Source organism: Pantherophis guttatus, chromosome 14, assembly GCF_059756535.1.
Source record: "Pantherophis guttatus breed Tessera chromosome 14, ASM5975653v1, whole genome shotgun sequence".
Taxonomy (NCBI): Eukaryota; Metazoa; Chordata; class Lepidosauria; order Squamata; family Colubridae; genus Pantherophis; species Pantherophis guttatus.
In genome coordinates, this window is record NC_142076.1 from 11,931,943 (window position 1) to 11,945,066 (window position 13,124).

Sequence of the window (13,124 nt, forward strand, 5' to 3'; positions counted from 1 at the left end):
CAATTTTATTTTAAAAAACACCTTTGACTGGTTGCCCTGTAGTTCCTCCTTCGTAAAAGTCCATGCTAAAAAGCCTCCCAGCCTCCATTTTAATTAAACCCAGCTTCCCCCTCCACTTTCTTATGTAAATGCACCTCTTTGTGCCAAAATCTTTTCTTTAGAGCAAGAACTGTGAAATGCATTTTGTCAGTGCCAAAAGCCTTCTTCTTCTTTCTTTCTTTCTTTTTTACCCACTCCGGAGGGGAGGGGTGGTGCCACGAGGATGTCCTTAATTAATAATATGTCATTGCCTGGGTGTTGCTTTTGAGTCCGCATGAATCCATCCCTGGGAGATTGTATCTCGTTCTGGCTAAACTCCTTGCGTTTCTCTCTCTCTCTCTCTCTCTCTCTTTCTCTCCAACTCTCTTTTCGACAGCCAGCCTTGGGTGACACATCTTGGGATTTAAGCAGACACGCTGGCTGTAGCCCGTCACAGGGGCGCCCAGGGTGGTCCAGGCATATGTCCACACGCCGAAGGTTGGACTGTGTTGGTGCCATGTCGTCTTTCGGGAAGCTGACCGAATACTTCAGCCTCCGGAAATCCAGGAATGAATTTCGATCCGATCGGCGGAATAGCCGGAGGAGTGGCAGTTACTGCTGTAATCTCACCGAATGCAGGTAGAGGAGAAGTGGGGTGGAGGAGGGGTGGGTGGGTAAGGGAAAGAGAAATGCCTTCGTCACCTTTCATGCTTTAGGGCGTGTGTGCGAGTAGTCTGGATCACCAACCGGTGGTCCGTGAGAAAATGTTGGTGGCCCGCAGAAAAATGATTTGCATTTTTTTTATATTGCACGAAATACTATTTATCTTTTTTTTAAAAAAATCATTTTTGTGGTCCGCGGGATTTAAAATTATGAATTTTAGTGGTCCCTGAGATCCGAAAGGTTGGTGAACCCCCGATCTGGATTGAAGGGACGAGTGGCGGGGAATGGGGTTACTCTCAACTCTCTTTGCAGTGTGTAAAAATGGGAACAGATGCAACCAAAGCATGGAATCTCTTGGACTGCAGGTTTCAGAGTATTATCCAAGGTAGCGGTACCCAACCTTCTGTCTCCACTGACCTCGGCGGTGGTTGGAATTGGGGGAGGGGAGAGGGGGTGATTTCGTGCATGCCACCTAGTTCCTGCACATGTGCAAATGAAGCTTTGCACCCTCGCCCGGTGGTTCACAACAGGCTGCGGACCAGTACTAGCCCGCGGCTCAGGGGTTGGGGACCCCAGTCCAAGTCAGTGTTTCTCGACCTTGGTAACTTGAAGATGGGTGGACTTCAACTCCCAGAATTCCCCAGCCAGCAGTGGATCATCATCCCCAGGGGCTGGGGAATTCTGGGAGTTTGAAGTCTACCCATCTTCAAAGCTGCCAAGGTTGAAAAAAAAACAAAACCCACCAATCTAAGGACTGAGCATTTCAGATGGCTGAAAACAGGATTCTGCTAAGCTTTGATCCCCACCTCTGGATGGGATTCGCTGCTGCTCACTTCCTACTTATGTGCCAAAGCAAGTGTCATGATTTTTTTTTAAACACCAAAGGGACACGGTGGCTCAGGGGCTAAGGCGCTGAGCTTGTTGATTGAAAGGTCGGCAGTTCAGCGGTTTGAATCCCTAGTGCCGCTTAACGGGGTGAGCTCCCGTGACTTGTCTCAGCTTCTGCCAACCTAGCAGTTCGAAAACACATAAAAAAAAAATGTAAGTAGAAAAATAGGGACCACCTTTGGTGGGAAGGTCACAGCATTCCATGCGCCTTTGGCGTTGAGTCATGCTGGCCACATGACCACGGAGACATCTTCGGACAGCGCTGGCTCTTCAGCTTTGAAACGGAGATGGGCACTGCCCCCTAGAGTCGGGAACGACTAGCACATATGTGCGAGGGGAACCTTTACCTTTACCTTACCACCGAAGGGTCGAGTCAAAATTTTAGGAGGAAGGCTGCTGTTAATTTTCCATCTCCTTGTCAAGCTGGATATCGTGGAATCTACAACGTCTGGGATCCCATCTTGCATGGTTGATTCGGCTTTGACTTAATACGGCTTGCAACCCCGGCTGTTTGTCATTCGGTAACCTGCGGTTCATAGCAGAACTTACCATCCAGGCTCAACCAACTGTAACGTAGTGGGATGGTGAACTGAGCTTTAAATTTCAAAACCAGCATCTTGTCCAGCCTTAAGGCAATTTCCACTTCGATTTTAATTCTTGCTGCAGTTGACGCGAATGTAGGCTTTCGGCATGTTGCACACTGTTGTGTGCTTTAAGTAGAGTTGTAGCTGCCGTTCTTTCTCATTTGGGAAGATTTGAGGTGAGGGGTTGACGACATCAAGACGGGGTGTTGCCTGTTCTGCTTGACCCACGAAGCTGAGATCCCTCTCTCTTGTATGTTGCTGCTAAATCTTGAATTAGGCATAGTTGATATGAATGATTCGAATGTAGTTCTGCTTTTTCATCATGGATGTCTTTTACACCTTGGTCAAAGACAGTTGTGTTGAGTTGAACTGAGCAATAAGTGGTCCGAATGCCAGATTTAATACTTGCGATAATAACATGTGAATGGTTCTTGCCAAGTGGGTTTTAGGGTATTGACCTCAGAGCTGGAGGTCTATAGGCCTCGATACTGATTTAAGTTGGTTTACCGGTTTATTTTCTTCCCCCTCCCCACCTTTGGTTCCGGGTTAATGTGTTGTATGAAATCAGCCAAGGGTGATTTTATTCAACAACTTGTGATAAAAACATGCCTTAGCATATTATGCGTCTCAGTGGATTTTCATATGATATTGTAATGGGATACATCTTAAGGCTGTGAACATTCAGAGTTTTAGCTTGCTAAATAAATCATGAGGTTTCAGTGCTTTGATAGAATGGAAGAGATGGAAGAGCCTGGATAGCTCTGCAGACAAGGCACTGTAATTTAACACCAGCTCTCTGCAATTAAAGTAAGTTCGAATCTTGCCAGGCTCAAGGTTGACTCAGCCTTCCATCCTTTCTAAGGTAGGTAAATTGAGGACCCAGTTTGTGGGGGCAATAAGCTGACTTTGTCTAAAATATACAAAAGTATGAAGGCTATTGCTTAGCTCACTGTAAGCCGCCCTGGGTCTCCGGAGAAGGGCGGCATATAAATCAAATTTAAAAAAAAATGACCTTAGGGTGATGTGGTGGCTCAGTGGCTAAGATGCTGAGCTTGTCGATCGAAACGGCAGTTCAGCGGTTCGAATCCCTAGTGCCGCGTAACGGGGTGAGCTCCCGTCACTTGTCCCAGCTTCTGCCAACCTAGCAGTTCGAAAGCACGTAAAAAAATGCAAGTAGAAAAATAGGGACCACTTTGGTGGGAAGGTAACAGCTTTCTGTGCACCTTTGGCATTCAGTCATGCGGGCCACATGACCATGGAAACGTCTTCGGACAGTGCTGCTCTTTGGCTTTGAGATGAGCACCGCCCCCTAGAGTCGGGAACGAATAGCACACATGTGCGAGGGGAACCTTTACCTTTAAGAGATGACCGATAGCACCAATGTGTAAAGTAGAGATTCTTGAAACTATAAAACCAGTTTGATTCTGCCTTTAGCAATTATTGGATTCTTCCCCCCCCCCCTCTCGTAAAATAGAAACACGGAAGAAAGAAATCTATATTTCTTCTATAGTTCGGATGTTAATTTTAAATGACCTGCTAGATATTGTACCGGCAGACTACCAAAATGATTGAAGGGCATCCTTTTTCCGTAAAAAAGGAGATCAATAGCTGGTTGTAAATCCTTTTATGGTGTCATTTAAAAATGCTTTTGGATGGCTGCATTCCACATTTTCTCAAGAAATCCGAAAAGCTATTTTAGTTATCTGTCTGTGCAGATTCTCAGTCCTCCAGCTCATGGTTGTCCCAAAGGGGCTTTTTCAAGAGGCAATTGGACTTTCTGGTTTTTCTTTGAAGATGTTTTGCTTGAGGACACAGATAAACCTCCAAGTGGCCTCAATGACCCTCTAAAAAGGATGCAAATGACCAGTTGTCTGCAAGGAGTATCAATCCTTTCATTCCCCACCATCCAGTCAGAGCTGAAGAAGCTCCTTGGATGAGAAGCGAAACGTCTTCAAAGAAAAACCAGAAAGTCCAGCTGCCTCTTGAAAAAGAAGCACCTTTGGGATATTCTAGTTAGGAAGACCAAACTTTCATCTAGAGGTAGTCCTTAGCTCAGAACAGTTCATTTAGTGACTGTTGGAAGTGACAACAACACTGAAAAAAGTGACTTACGATCGTTTTTCACACGGCCGTTGCTGCATCCCTATAGTCACGTGATCAAAATTCAGATGCTTGGCAATTGACTCATATTTATGACTGTTGCAGTGTTCCGGGGTCAAGTGATCCTCTTGCGACCTTCTGAAAAGCAAAGTCCATGGGGAAGCCAGATTCACTTAACAACCACGTTACTTAGATAACAACTGCACCGACTCGCTTAAGCACTGTGGCCAGAAAGGTCATAAAATTGTGTGTGTTTGGGGGGGGAAACTCACTTAACAACTCTCTCACTTACCAACAGAAATTTTGGGTGCAATTGCGGTTGTAAGTTGGGAATGTATTTTAGCACATTCTTGGTGAAGACACAAACTCTGCTGACTTAAAAAGGGTTCCGGAGAGTTTGCCATCTGGTTCCTTGTGGCACTGGCAATCGACTTTCCATTATTCATCCCGTTAAAACTTCCTGCTTATTTCTGTTACGTTACTGGTTTTCTGGAATATGCCGAATCCAATAAGGAGTTCTGTTCTTTGGAAATCTGAACTCTGAGATTTTTGATATGTCTAGTGCATTAATATTAGGGTAAATAAAAAGCTAAAGGGACGTGATAGCTCAGTGGCTAAAACGCTGAGCTTGTTGATCGAAAGGTCGGGAGTTCAACGGTTCGAATCCCTAGTGCCGCATAACGGGATGAGCTCCCGGGACTTGTCCCAGCTTCTGCCAACCTAGCAGTTCGAAAGCAGGTAAAAAATGCAAGTAGAAAAATAGGGACCACCTTTGGTGGGAAGGTAACAGCGTTCCGTGTGCCTTTGGCATTGAGTCATGCTGGCTACATGACCATAGAGATGTCTTCAGACAGTGCTGGCTCTTTGGCTTTGAAACGGAGATGAGCACTGCCCCCTAGAGTCAGGAATGACTAGCACATATGTGCGAGGGGAACCTTTATCTTTATCCCTTACTGGATCAACGCAACTATTCCTCCCCTATTTTATTTCGTCCCCAAAAAGTTTTTTTGTTTTTTCTCCCCTCCTCCCTCCCTCCCTCCCTCCCTCCCTCCCTCCCTCCCTCTCTCTCTCTCTCTCTCTCTCTCTCTCTCTCTCTTTTTGGAACTCTAATCAAATACTATCTATTTTTATTTTATTATTTTATTTTATTTTATTTTATTTTATTGAAAAGACAGTGCCATGTCAGGATAACAATGCAAATAAAGCACAACCAGAGAGAGGTCACTGATAAATAACATACATGCTAATAATTATAACTACTATGTTAACAATAATTGCAACAATACAACCAAAAACAACAACAAACAAAAGGAAATAAAAGAAAACGTCAACTAAGTTTCTACTTACATTAGTTTATTTACAATTTTTTCCATATTATACCCTTAGTTTTATACACCTTTGTTGTACTGACATCCATAAACTTCCCTCTCATTTCTACCTCTTGCCTCTATCCATTCGTAAAATTTATTCCATGTCGTATAATATTTCGAGTCTTCTTTATCTTTAATTTTTAAAGTTAATCCGTCCATTTTTGCACAATCTCAAATTTTCCTAATTATGTCATCATCCGGTGGGGTGTTCACATTTTTCCAATATTTAGCATATGTAATTCTAGCTGCCGTCAATATATGTAACACTAAGTAGATGGCTGCTTTGTCATAACTTTCCGACAATAGGCCTAAGAGGCACCTTTCAGGTTTGAACTCAGTATGTTCCTCAGTTATCATTTCTAGCCATTTATGAATTTTCTCCCAGTAACTCCTTGCTTTCTTACATGTCCACCACATGTGGTAGTATGTTCCTGGAGTCTGGTTGCATTTCCAACAATTGGCAGAGGAGTTCTTATACATTTTGGCCAATCTTGCTGGCGGCAAGTGCCACCTGTAAAACATTTTGTAAAGGTTTTCTTTATATGCCGCGGCAATCATCAGCTTGTAGTTTCTCTCCCAAATTTTTAACCATTTTTCTAATTCTACCCTGTTTCCCCTAAAATAAGACATCTCCTGATAATAAGCCCAATTGGGCTTTTGAGCGCTTGGCAATAAGGCCAAGCGCTTATTTCAGGGTTCAAAAAATATATAAGTATGGGTCTTATTTTCGGGGAAACACGGTATGTCGCATCCGAAATTCCTTGCCCAGGAAATCATTGTTTCTTTAACTATCTCTTCCTCCTCCCCTTCTCTTTCATAAGCTCGTATTTTGGCATTGACAATCCCAAATGAAAGCATCAGAAATGGTTTCCTTTTCTGTAGAACAATAATAATTTGAAATAATGATTCGAATCGGAGGAGGATGAAATGCAAAAACCACTAATGGGTATTTTCTTTGATTGGTTCAACGTCGAAAGAGTGTCAGAAGCTTAACAGATTAAAACATTTCTCTGCATGCATAGGAAGGCTGGACCTCATGAACATGCTGAAGTTATCGTATTATCCTGTTTCCCAGAATAGAAATGAAATCGCTCCTGTTAGTTATTTATGTGGCTGCTCCAAATTAAAGATGTGATTCACACTCTCTTGAGCTAAGGTTTCATTGACAATCCCAAAGAAATAAATTAACTCTATAAATATATGGGGACGCGGTGGCTTAGTGGCTAAGACGCTGAGCTTGTCGATTGAAAGGTCGGCAGTTCAGCGGTTCGAATCCCTAGTGCCGCGTAATGGGATGAGCTCCCGTCACTTGTCCCAGCTTCTGCCAACCTAGCAGTTTGAAAGCATGTAAAAAAAAATGCAAGTAGAAAAATAGGGACCACCTTTGGTGGGAAGGTCACAGCGTTCCGTGCTTCTTTGGCGTTGAGTCATGCCGGCCACATGACCACGGAGATGTCTTCGGACAGCGCTGGCTCTTCGGCTTTGAAACCGAGATGGGCACTGCCTCCTAGAATTGGGAACGACTAGCACATATGTGCGAGGGGAACCTTTACCTTTACCTCTAAATATTGGTGTGGTGACTGGATTACATGTATTTATCCCTTGTAATACAAATGGACTACAGGTTGTGCTCGACTTACACAACAGTTCATTTAGTGACTGTTCGAAGTACAACGGCATGGAAAGAAGTGACTTATGATCGCTTTTCACACTTATGACCGTATGACTTTATGACACTTACGACGGCGGCATCCCCATGGTCATCTGATCAAAATTCAGAGACTTGGCAAGTGACTCATTTATGACGGCTGCAGTGTCATGAAAGTCAGTGGGGAGGCTAGATTCAAGGAAGAATTGTGTTACTAAACCGAAGTGACTCACTTAACAACGGTGGCAACAAAGGTTGTAAAATGGGGCAAAACTCACTTAACAACCGCCTCGCTGAGCAACAGAAATTTTGGGCTAATGGTGGTCATAAGTCGAGGCCTACACTTGAATTAGCTACTTTATTCTAGAATGGTCCACCTTAAACTCTATGGTTGTCTTATAAGGTGAAAAAGAAGGGAATTACAGTTCTGGAATAGCTTTATTTTTTATTTTATTTTTTTTAAATTTGATTTATATGCTGCCCTTCTCCGGAGACTCAGGGCGGCTTACAATGCGTTAAGCAATAGCCTTCATTCTTTTGTATATTTTATACAAAGTCAGCTTATTGCCCCCACAAACTGGGTCCTCATTTCACCTACCTTAGAAAGGATGGAAGGCTGAGTCAACCTTGAGCCTTGGAGAGATTCGAACCAGCAGAAATTGCAGGCAGCTGTGTTAATAACAGGGTGCATTAAACCACTGTACTATCAAGGCTCTTAATTAATTATTAATTATTAATCTGAGCAAGGCTTTCTCGTATCCCCACGAGATTAAATCCTCTTTAAAACAAGCCAGGGAACAAATGTCTCACTTAGCAACCAAATTTTTGGGCACAATTGTGGTCGTAAGTCGAGGACTACCTGTACAGGTGCGAATAAATTCAGCTGCCTCTTTTCCTTTCAGGAGTAATCTTGGGTCCATTTCTCTTCATCACTTGAGCTTATCACTCTGGCTTTGATATTAATGTGATTTATATTTTTTTCCCCTGTTTCTGCTTTTAGTTTGTAAGGTACCGTTTCAACCCAGTAGCTGTTTTTAAATTGAAAAAGCCAATTGCCTCACTAACAGCCTTGATGAACTGGAACGCTGTTTTTCACTCTAATATAATCCATTCTTCGAAGGGAATGATGGATGGGCGGGTGGATTATTTATTTATTTTACAGCATGTCGATGCTACCCCAATCATCGGCCTCTCAACGTGGTTTACATAAATAAAATAAGCATAATAAAACGGGTATTAAAAGAATGAAGATCAGGAAAAGCTTCCCGTGTAACTGTGGGCCAGTCCAATCTCTCTTAGCCCAAAGTAATATTTCTCAGTTTGGTCAACTTGAAGATGTGTGAACTTCAACTCCCAGCGTGGCTGGCCGGGGAATTCTGGGAGTTGAAATCCATCCATCTTCAATTTGACAAGGCTGAGAAATACTGCCCTTCAACTCTCTTACGTGGTGGTGGTGGTGAGAGAAAAAAACCTAATCTTGTGAGTTTACCAGATGGATGGCCTAGGGAACAAAGCTATTACAGAATCTGGTAGTCCTGCTAAAAATACTTTGAAACCTCCTCCCAGAGGGGGGCAACAGAAACAGACCATGAAGTGGGTGTGTGAGGTCTTTATTGATGCTTTGAGCTCTAAGCACACAGAGCTTATAAGCAGTATCCTGAATAAAGGGAGGTGAGCTGCCTATAACCTTCTCCGCTGTCCTCACCACTCTCTGTAGGGACTTTCTATCTGAGGCACTTCTGCCACCAAACCAAACAGGGATGCAGTTTGTTAAAACGGTCTCAATTGTGCCTCTAAAAAGTGGCCAGGACAGAAGGAGAAAAACGTACTCTCTTCATCTGACACAAGAAATGCAGATGCTGGTTTGCACGCTTCACTAAAGATGACATGTGGAGAGACCAATTCAGATTGTTAATTCTCTGCACCCCCAGATACTTAATACCGTCGACCATCTCTACAACTGCATCCTTGGTACTGAGTGGGGTATAACCATGCTGGTTCTTTCTAAAATCTACAATGATCTCTTTTGTTTTATTAACATTTAGAACCAGGTTAACACTGGGAACCACTGCTCTAGACCAATGTTTTTCAATCCTGACCACTTTACGATTTCTGGATTCCCGCTGGCTGAGAAACGGATGTGAAATTTGCCATACTGGGCAGAGAATTCTGGGAGTTGAAGTCCATATACCTTAAAGGTGCCAAAGTTGAGAAACACCCTTCTGGGCCAGCTTTTCTCAATTTGAAGGCTCCATGAAAGATTGTGATTTGTTTTTCAAAAATAAAAAAAAAGGAGGGGGATTTGAACTTAACGCACTGTGCAATGCTAGTGTTCCTAGTGGTGGGAATTTTTACGGGCTACATCTCAGCTGCCAGGCCACCATCCTGCTGTTGTAGATGTTGTACAATGTGGAATGCATGCTTAGATGTTATTTGTGTGGTGACGTTTTTGGAATTTTTGTGATGTAGAGATTCCCAAGGATCTGAACATTATTTCAGAACTCCCGCCAGGACAAAAAAAGAAGTTGAGAAAAGCTGTTTTGGACCCAAAGCTGTTCTTTATTTATGCCAGGGGTGTCAAACTCAAGGCTCATGGGCCGGATCCGGCCTGCAGGGTGTTTAGATCTGGCCCGTTGGGGTGCCCTGGAAACAGCAAACGATTGGCCCGTTGTGCCTCTGCCAGCGAAAATGGAGTGTGTGCACCCCCGAGCTCCATTTTCACTGGCAGAGAGCTATCAAAACAAACTAAAAACAAAACAAAAGGAGAAATGTTTCCCCTTTTGCATTTGAGCATGGAAGAAGGGGCAGGAAAGGGGAAAGGGAAAGAGGAATGACAAAGAAAAACAAGGAAAGATGAGAAGAGAGCAAGGAAGGAAAAATAAGGGAAGAGGGGAAGGAAGAAGAAAGGAGAAGGAAGAGGGAAGGAAAGGAAAGGAAAGAAGGAAAGGAAAGAAGGAAAGGGAAGGGAAGGGAAGGGAAGGGAAGGGAAGGGAAGGGAAGGGAAGGGAAAGGAAGGAAGGAAGAAAGGAGATTATCATGAGAGTGAGGGAGGGTCTGAGGGATGTCCTGCCTTAGCACTTGGGCACCACAGGTGACCCTGACACAAATGACATTGAGCTGGCCATGCCCACCCTGGCCACACTCACCCCAGGCCCCCGAGGTCAAACACAATGCTGATGTGGCCCTCAATGAAATCGAGTTTGACACCCCTGATCTAGGCCTTCAGATTCTTCCCCAGAACTTTCTCCCACAATGGTTCCAGCTCAAGGTGTCCTATTAACAGACTACTGTAAAGACTCGATGACTTGGAAAGAGGCAGCAACCGAGTCGTCCTGAGCCTTTACGTGATTTGTTTGCTTTCGGCCGATGTGCAGATCAATCAAGCCAATTGTGCCGTATCAACAGATTACGGTTAAAAAAAACCCTGTGGCTTAATGAGCTGCATGAATTCAGCCAGGTTATTGGTTTTTGTTTTAAAAAAAAATGTATGCTTTTTATTGCCTTGTTTCCATGGGTCACTTATTCACATGGCAATCTTATTTTTGCTTTGAGATCACACAGTTCAAATGAGGAACCATCCACAACGTTGACCTTGGTCATTCATCTTTTGATAATGCAGAAAAGTATATATATATATATAGCTTCCCAGACAAAGCATGTTCTATTTTAGCATAGAGTGACTGTGTCAAGGGAGGAAGTGACATTTCACTTTAGCTGTTTCACTGAGCTGTTTAGGCTTTGCATATCAAGCACCGAAGCCTCGGCTTCCATTTGTATGCGTGTGCTCCGAGCCTTAATTCTGGATCATGGAGATAGGTCGCTCAGGCTTTAGAGCCCATTGTGATGGAAACAGAGGCATTGGGAGATCTGTTTCAACAACTGGGCTTCCAGAAGTTTTTTCTTTCTTCATTGAATTTATATTTAAAGTTGTAATTTAAAAATACCCAAAGAGGTAACAATAACCCTAAAAAAACAAATTAACAGAAAGGTGGTAAGATGGGGCAAAACTCACTTAATCACTGTTTTGCTTAGCAACGGAAGTGGTGGTCGTAAGACAAGGACTACCTGTATCAGTAGTGGGTTGCAAATCCTGTCGCTACTGGTTTGCTCGTGGGTGCGTGCATGCGACACTTCTGCACATGCCCAGAAGCAGGGGTGAAATGCTCCCAGTTCGGACCGGATCGCCCGATCCGGTAGCGATGGAGGTGGGTGGTTCGGAGAACTGGTAATAAAAATCCCTACAGCCCCCCTCCCATGCCCAGCTGAGCCGCGCGATCATCAGAGGCTGTTTTTTTAACTTTTAAAAGCATTTTTTATGCAACCTCTTCAGCCGAAAAAATGCTTTTAAAAGTAAAAAAAAAAAAAGCCTCTGATGATCGTGCGGCTCAGCTAGAATCTTCAGAGGCTTCTAAAAGCATTTTTTTCTGCAAACTCTTCGGCCGAAAAAAAATGCCTTTAAAAGCCTCTGGGGATCCCAGCTGAGTTGCCTGATCGTCAGAGGCTTTTAAAAGCATTTTTTTCTGCAACCTCTTCGGTCGAAGAGGCTGTAGAAAAAAATGCTTTTAAAAGTAAAGGAAAAAAAAGTTGGCCATGCCCATCCAGTCACATTACATCCCCCCCCACCAAGCCACGCCCACAGAACCGGTAGTAACAAATTTTAGATTTCACCCCTGCCCAGAAGCGTCTGGCCAAGTGGGCGGAGCCTCCCGTCACCATCGCTACTAGTTCGCCCGAAGCGAGGTGAACCGATAGCAACTCACCGCTGATCTGTACTCGGGAATAGGAAGGAGGCATCTTGCTTGAGGCCCTTGGGTGATATCTTGATCATGGCAGGAATTTAAAAAAAAAAGATACGCCTCCCCTTCCCAGAATTCAAAAGTCAATCTCATGAGAGCCCATTGTGTTTTTAAAGAAAGCCTTGATTCTCAACGAAAGTCAGGTTAACATAGAATTTTTCTAGGGTGAGGAGAGGCCCTCCCCTCTTGCACCAATTGCAAAGAAGTCCCGGGGAACCGAATTAAACTTTGTTTAGTTTTTTTTTTTAAAAAATACTTAATTTTTCAATCAATGAGTAGGGTAGAGTAGAGTAGAGTAGAGTAGAGTAGAGTAGAGTAGAAAAGAATAGAATAGAATAGAATAGAATAGAATAGAATAGAATAGAATAGAATAGAATAGAATAGAATAGAATAGAATAGAATTTTTTTATTGGCCAAGTGTGATTGGACACACAAGGAATTTGTCTTTGGTGCATATGCTCTCAGGGTACATAAAAGAAAAGACATTCGTCAAGAATCAAAAGGTACAACACTTATTGATAGTCATAGGGTACAAATAAGCAATCAGGAAACAATCAATATCAATATAAATCGTACGGATACAAGCAGCAAGGTTACAGTCATACAGTCATAAGTGGAAGGAGATGAGAACGATGAGAAGATAGTAGTGCAGACTTAATGAATAGTTTGACAATGTTGAGGGAATTATTTGTTTAGCAGAGTGATGGCATTCGGGGAAAAACTGTCCTTGTGTTTAGTTGTTCTGGTGTGCAGTGCCCTATAGCGCCGTTTTGAGGGTAGGAATTGAAACAGTTTATGTCCAGGATGTGAGGGGTCTATAGATATTTTCACAGCCCTCTTTTTGACTTGTGCAGTAGACAGGTCCTCAATGGAAGGCAGGTTGGTAGCCATTGTTTTTTCTGCAGTCCTAATTATCCTCTGAAGTCTGTGTCTTGTTGGGTTGCAGAATGAGGTGGAGATAAGATGAATTGTAACATGTCCATTCTGGAGAAAGTCAGAAGATCTTGCTTCTTGAATGTGAATTTGTTGCCTGGATTTCATGCTAAACCATAATATC

At 43.2% G+C, this 13,124-nt stretch overlaps 1 protein-coding gene across 1 annotated transcript in view; it reads left to right on the forward strand.

Annotated features, from left to right (window-relative positions):
* The first annotated feature begins 279 nt into the window (after positions 1–279).
* Positions 280–13,124, forward strand: part of LOC117673124 (ankyrin repeat and fibronectin type-III domain-containing protein 1-like) — a 306,226-nt gene continuing 293,381 nt past the window's right edge. Inside the window, exon 1 of the mRNA XM_087878368.1 lies at positions 280–657. Within this exon, the coding sequence (XP_087734494.1) occupies positions 314–657 (344 nt within the window). The 5' untranslated portion in view covers positions 280–313. The remainder of the gene's footprint in view (positions 658–13,124) is intronic.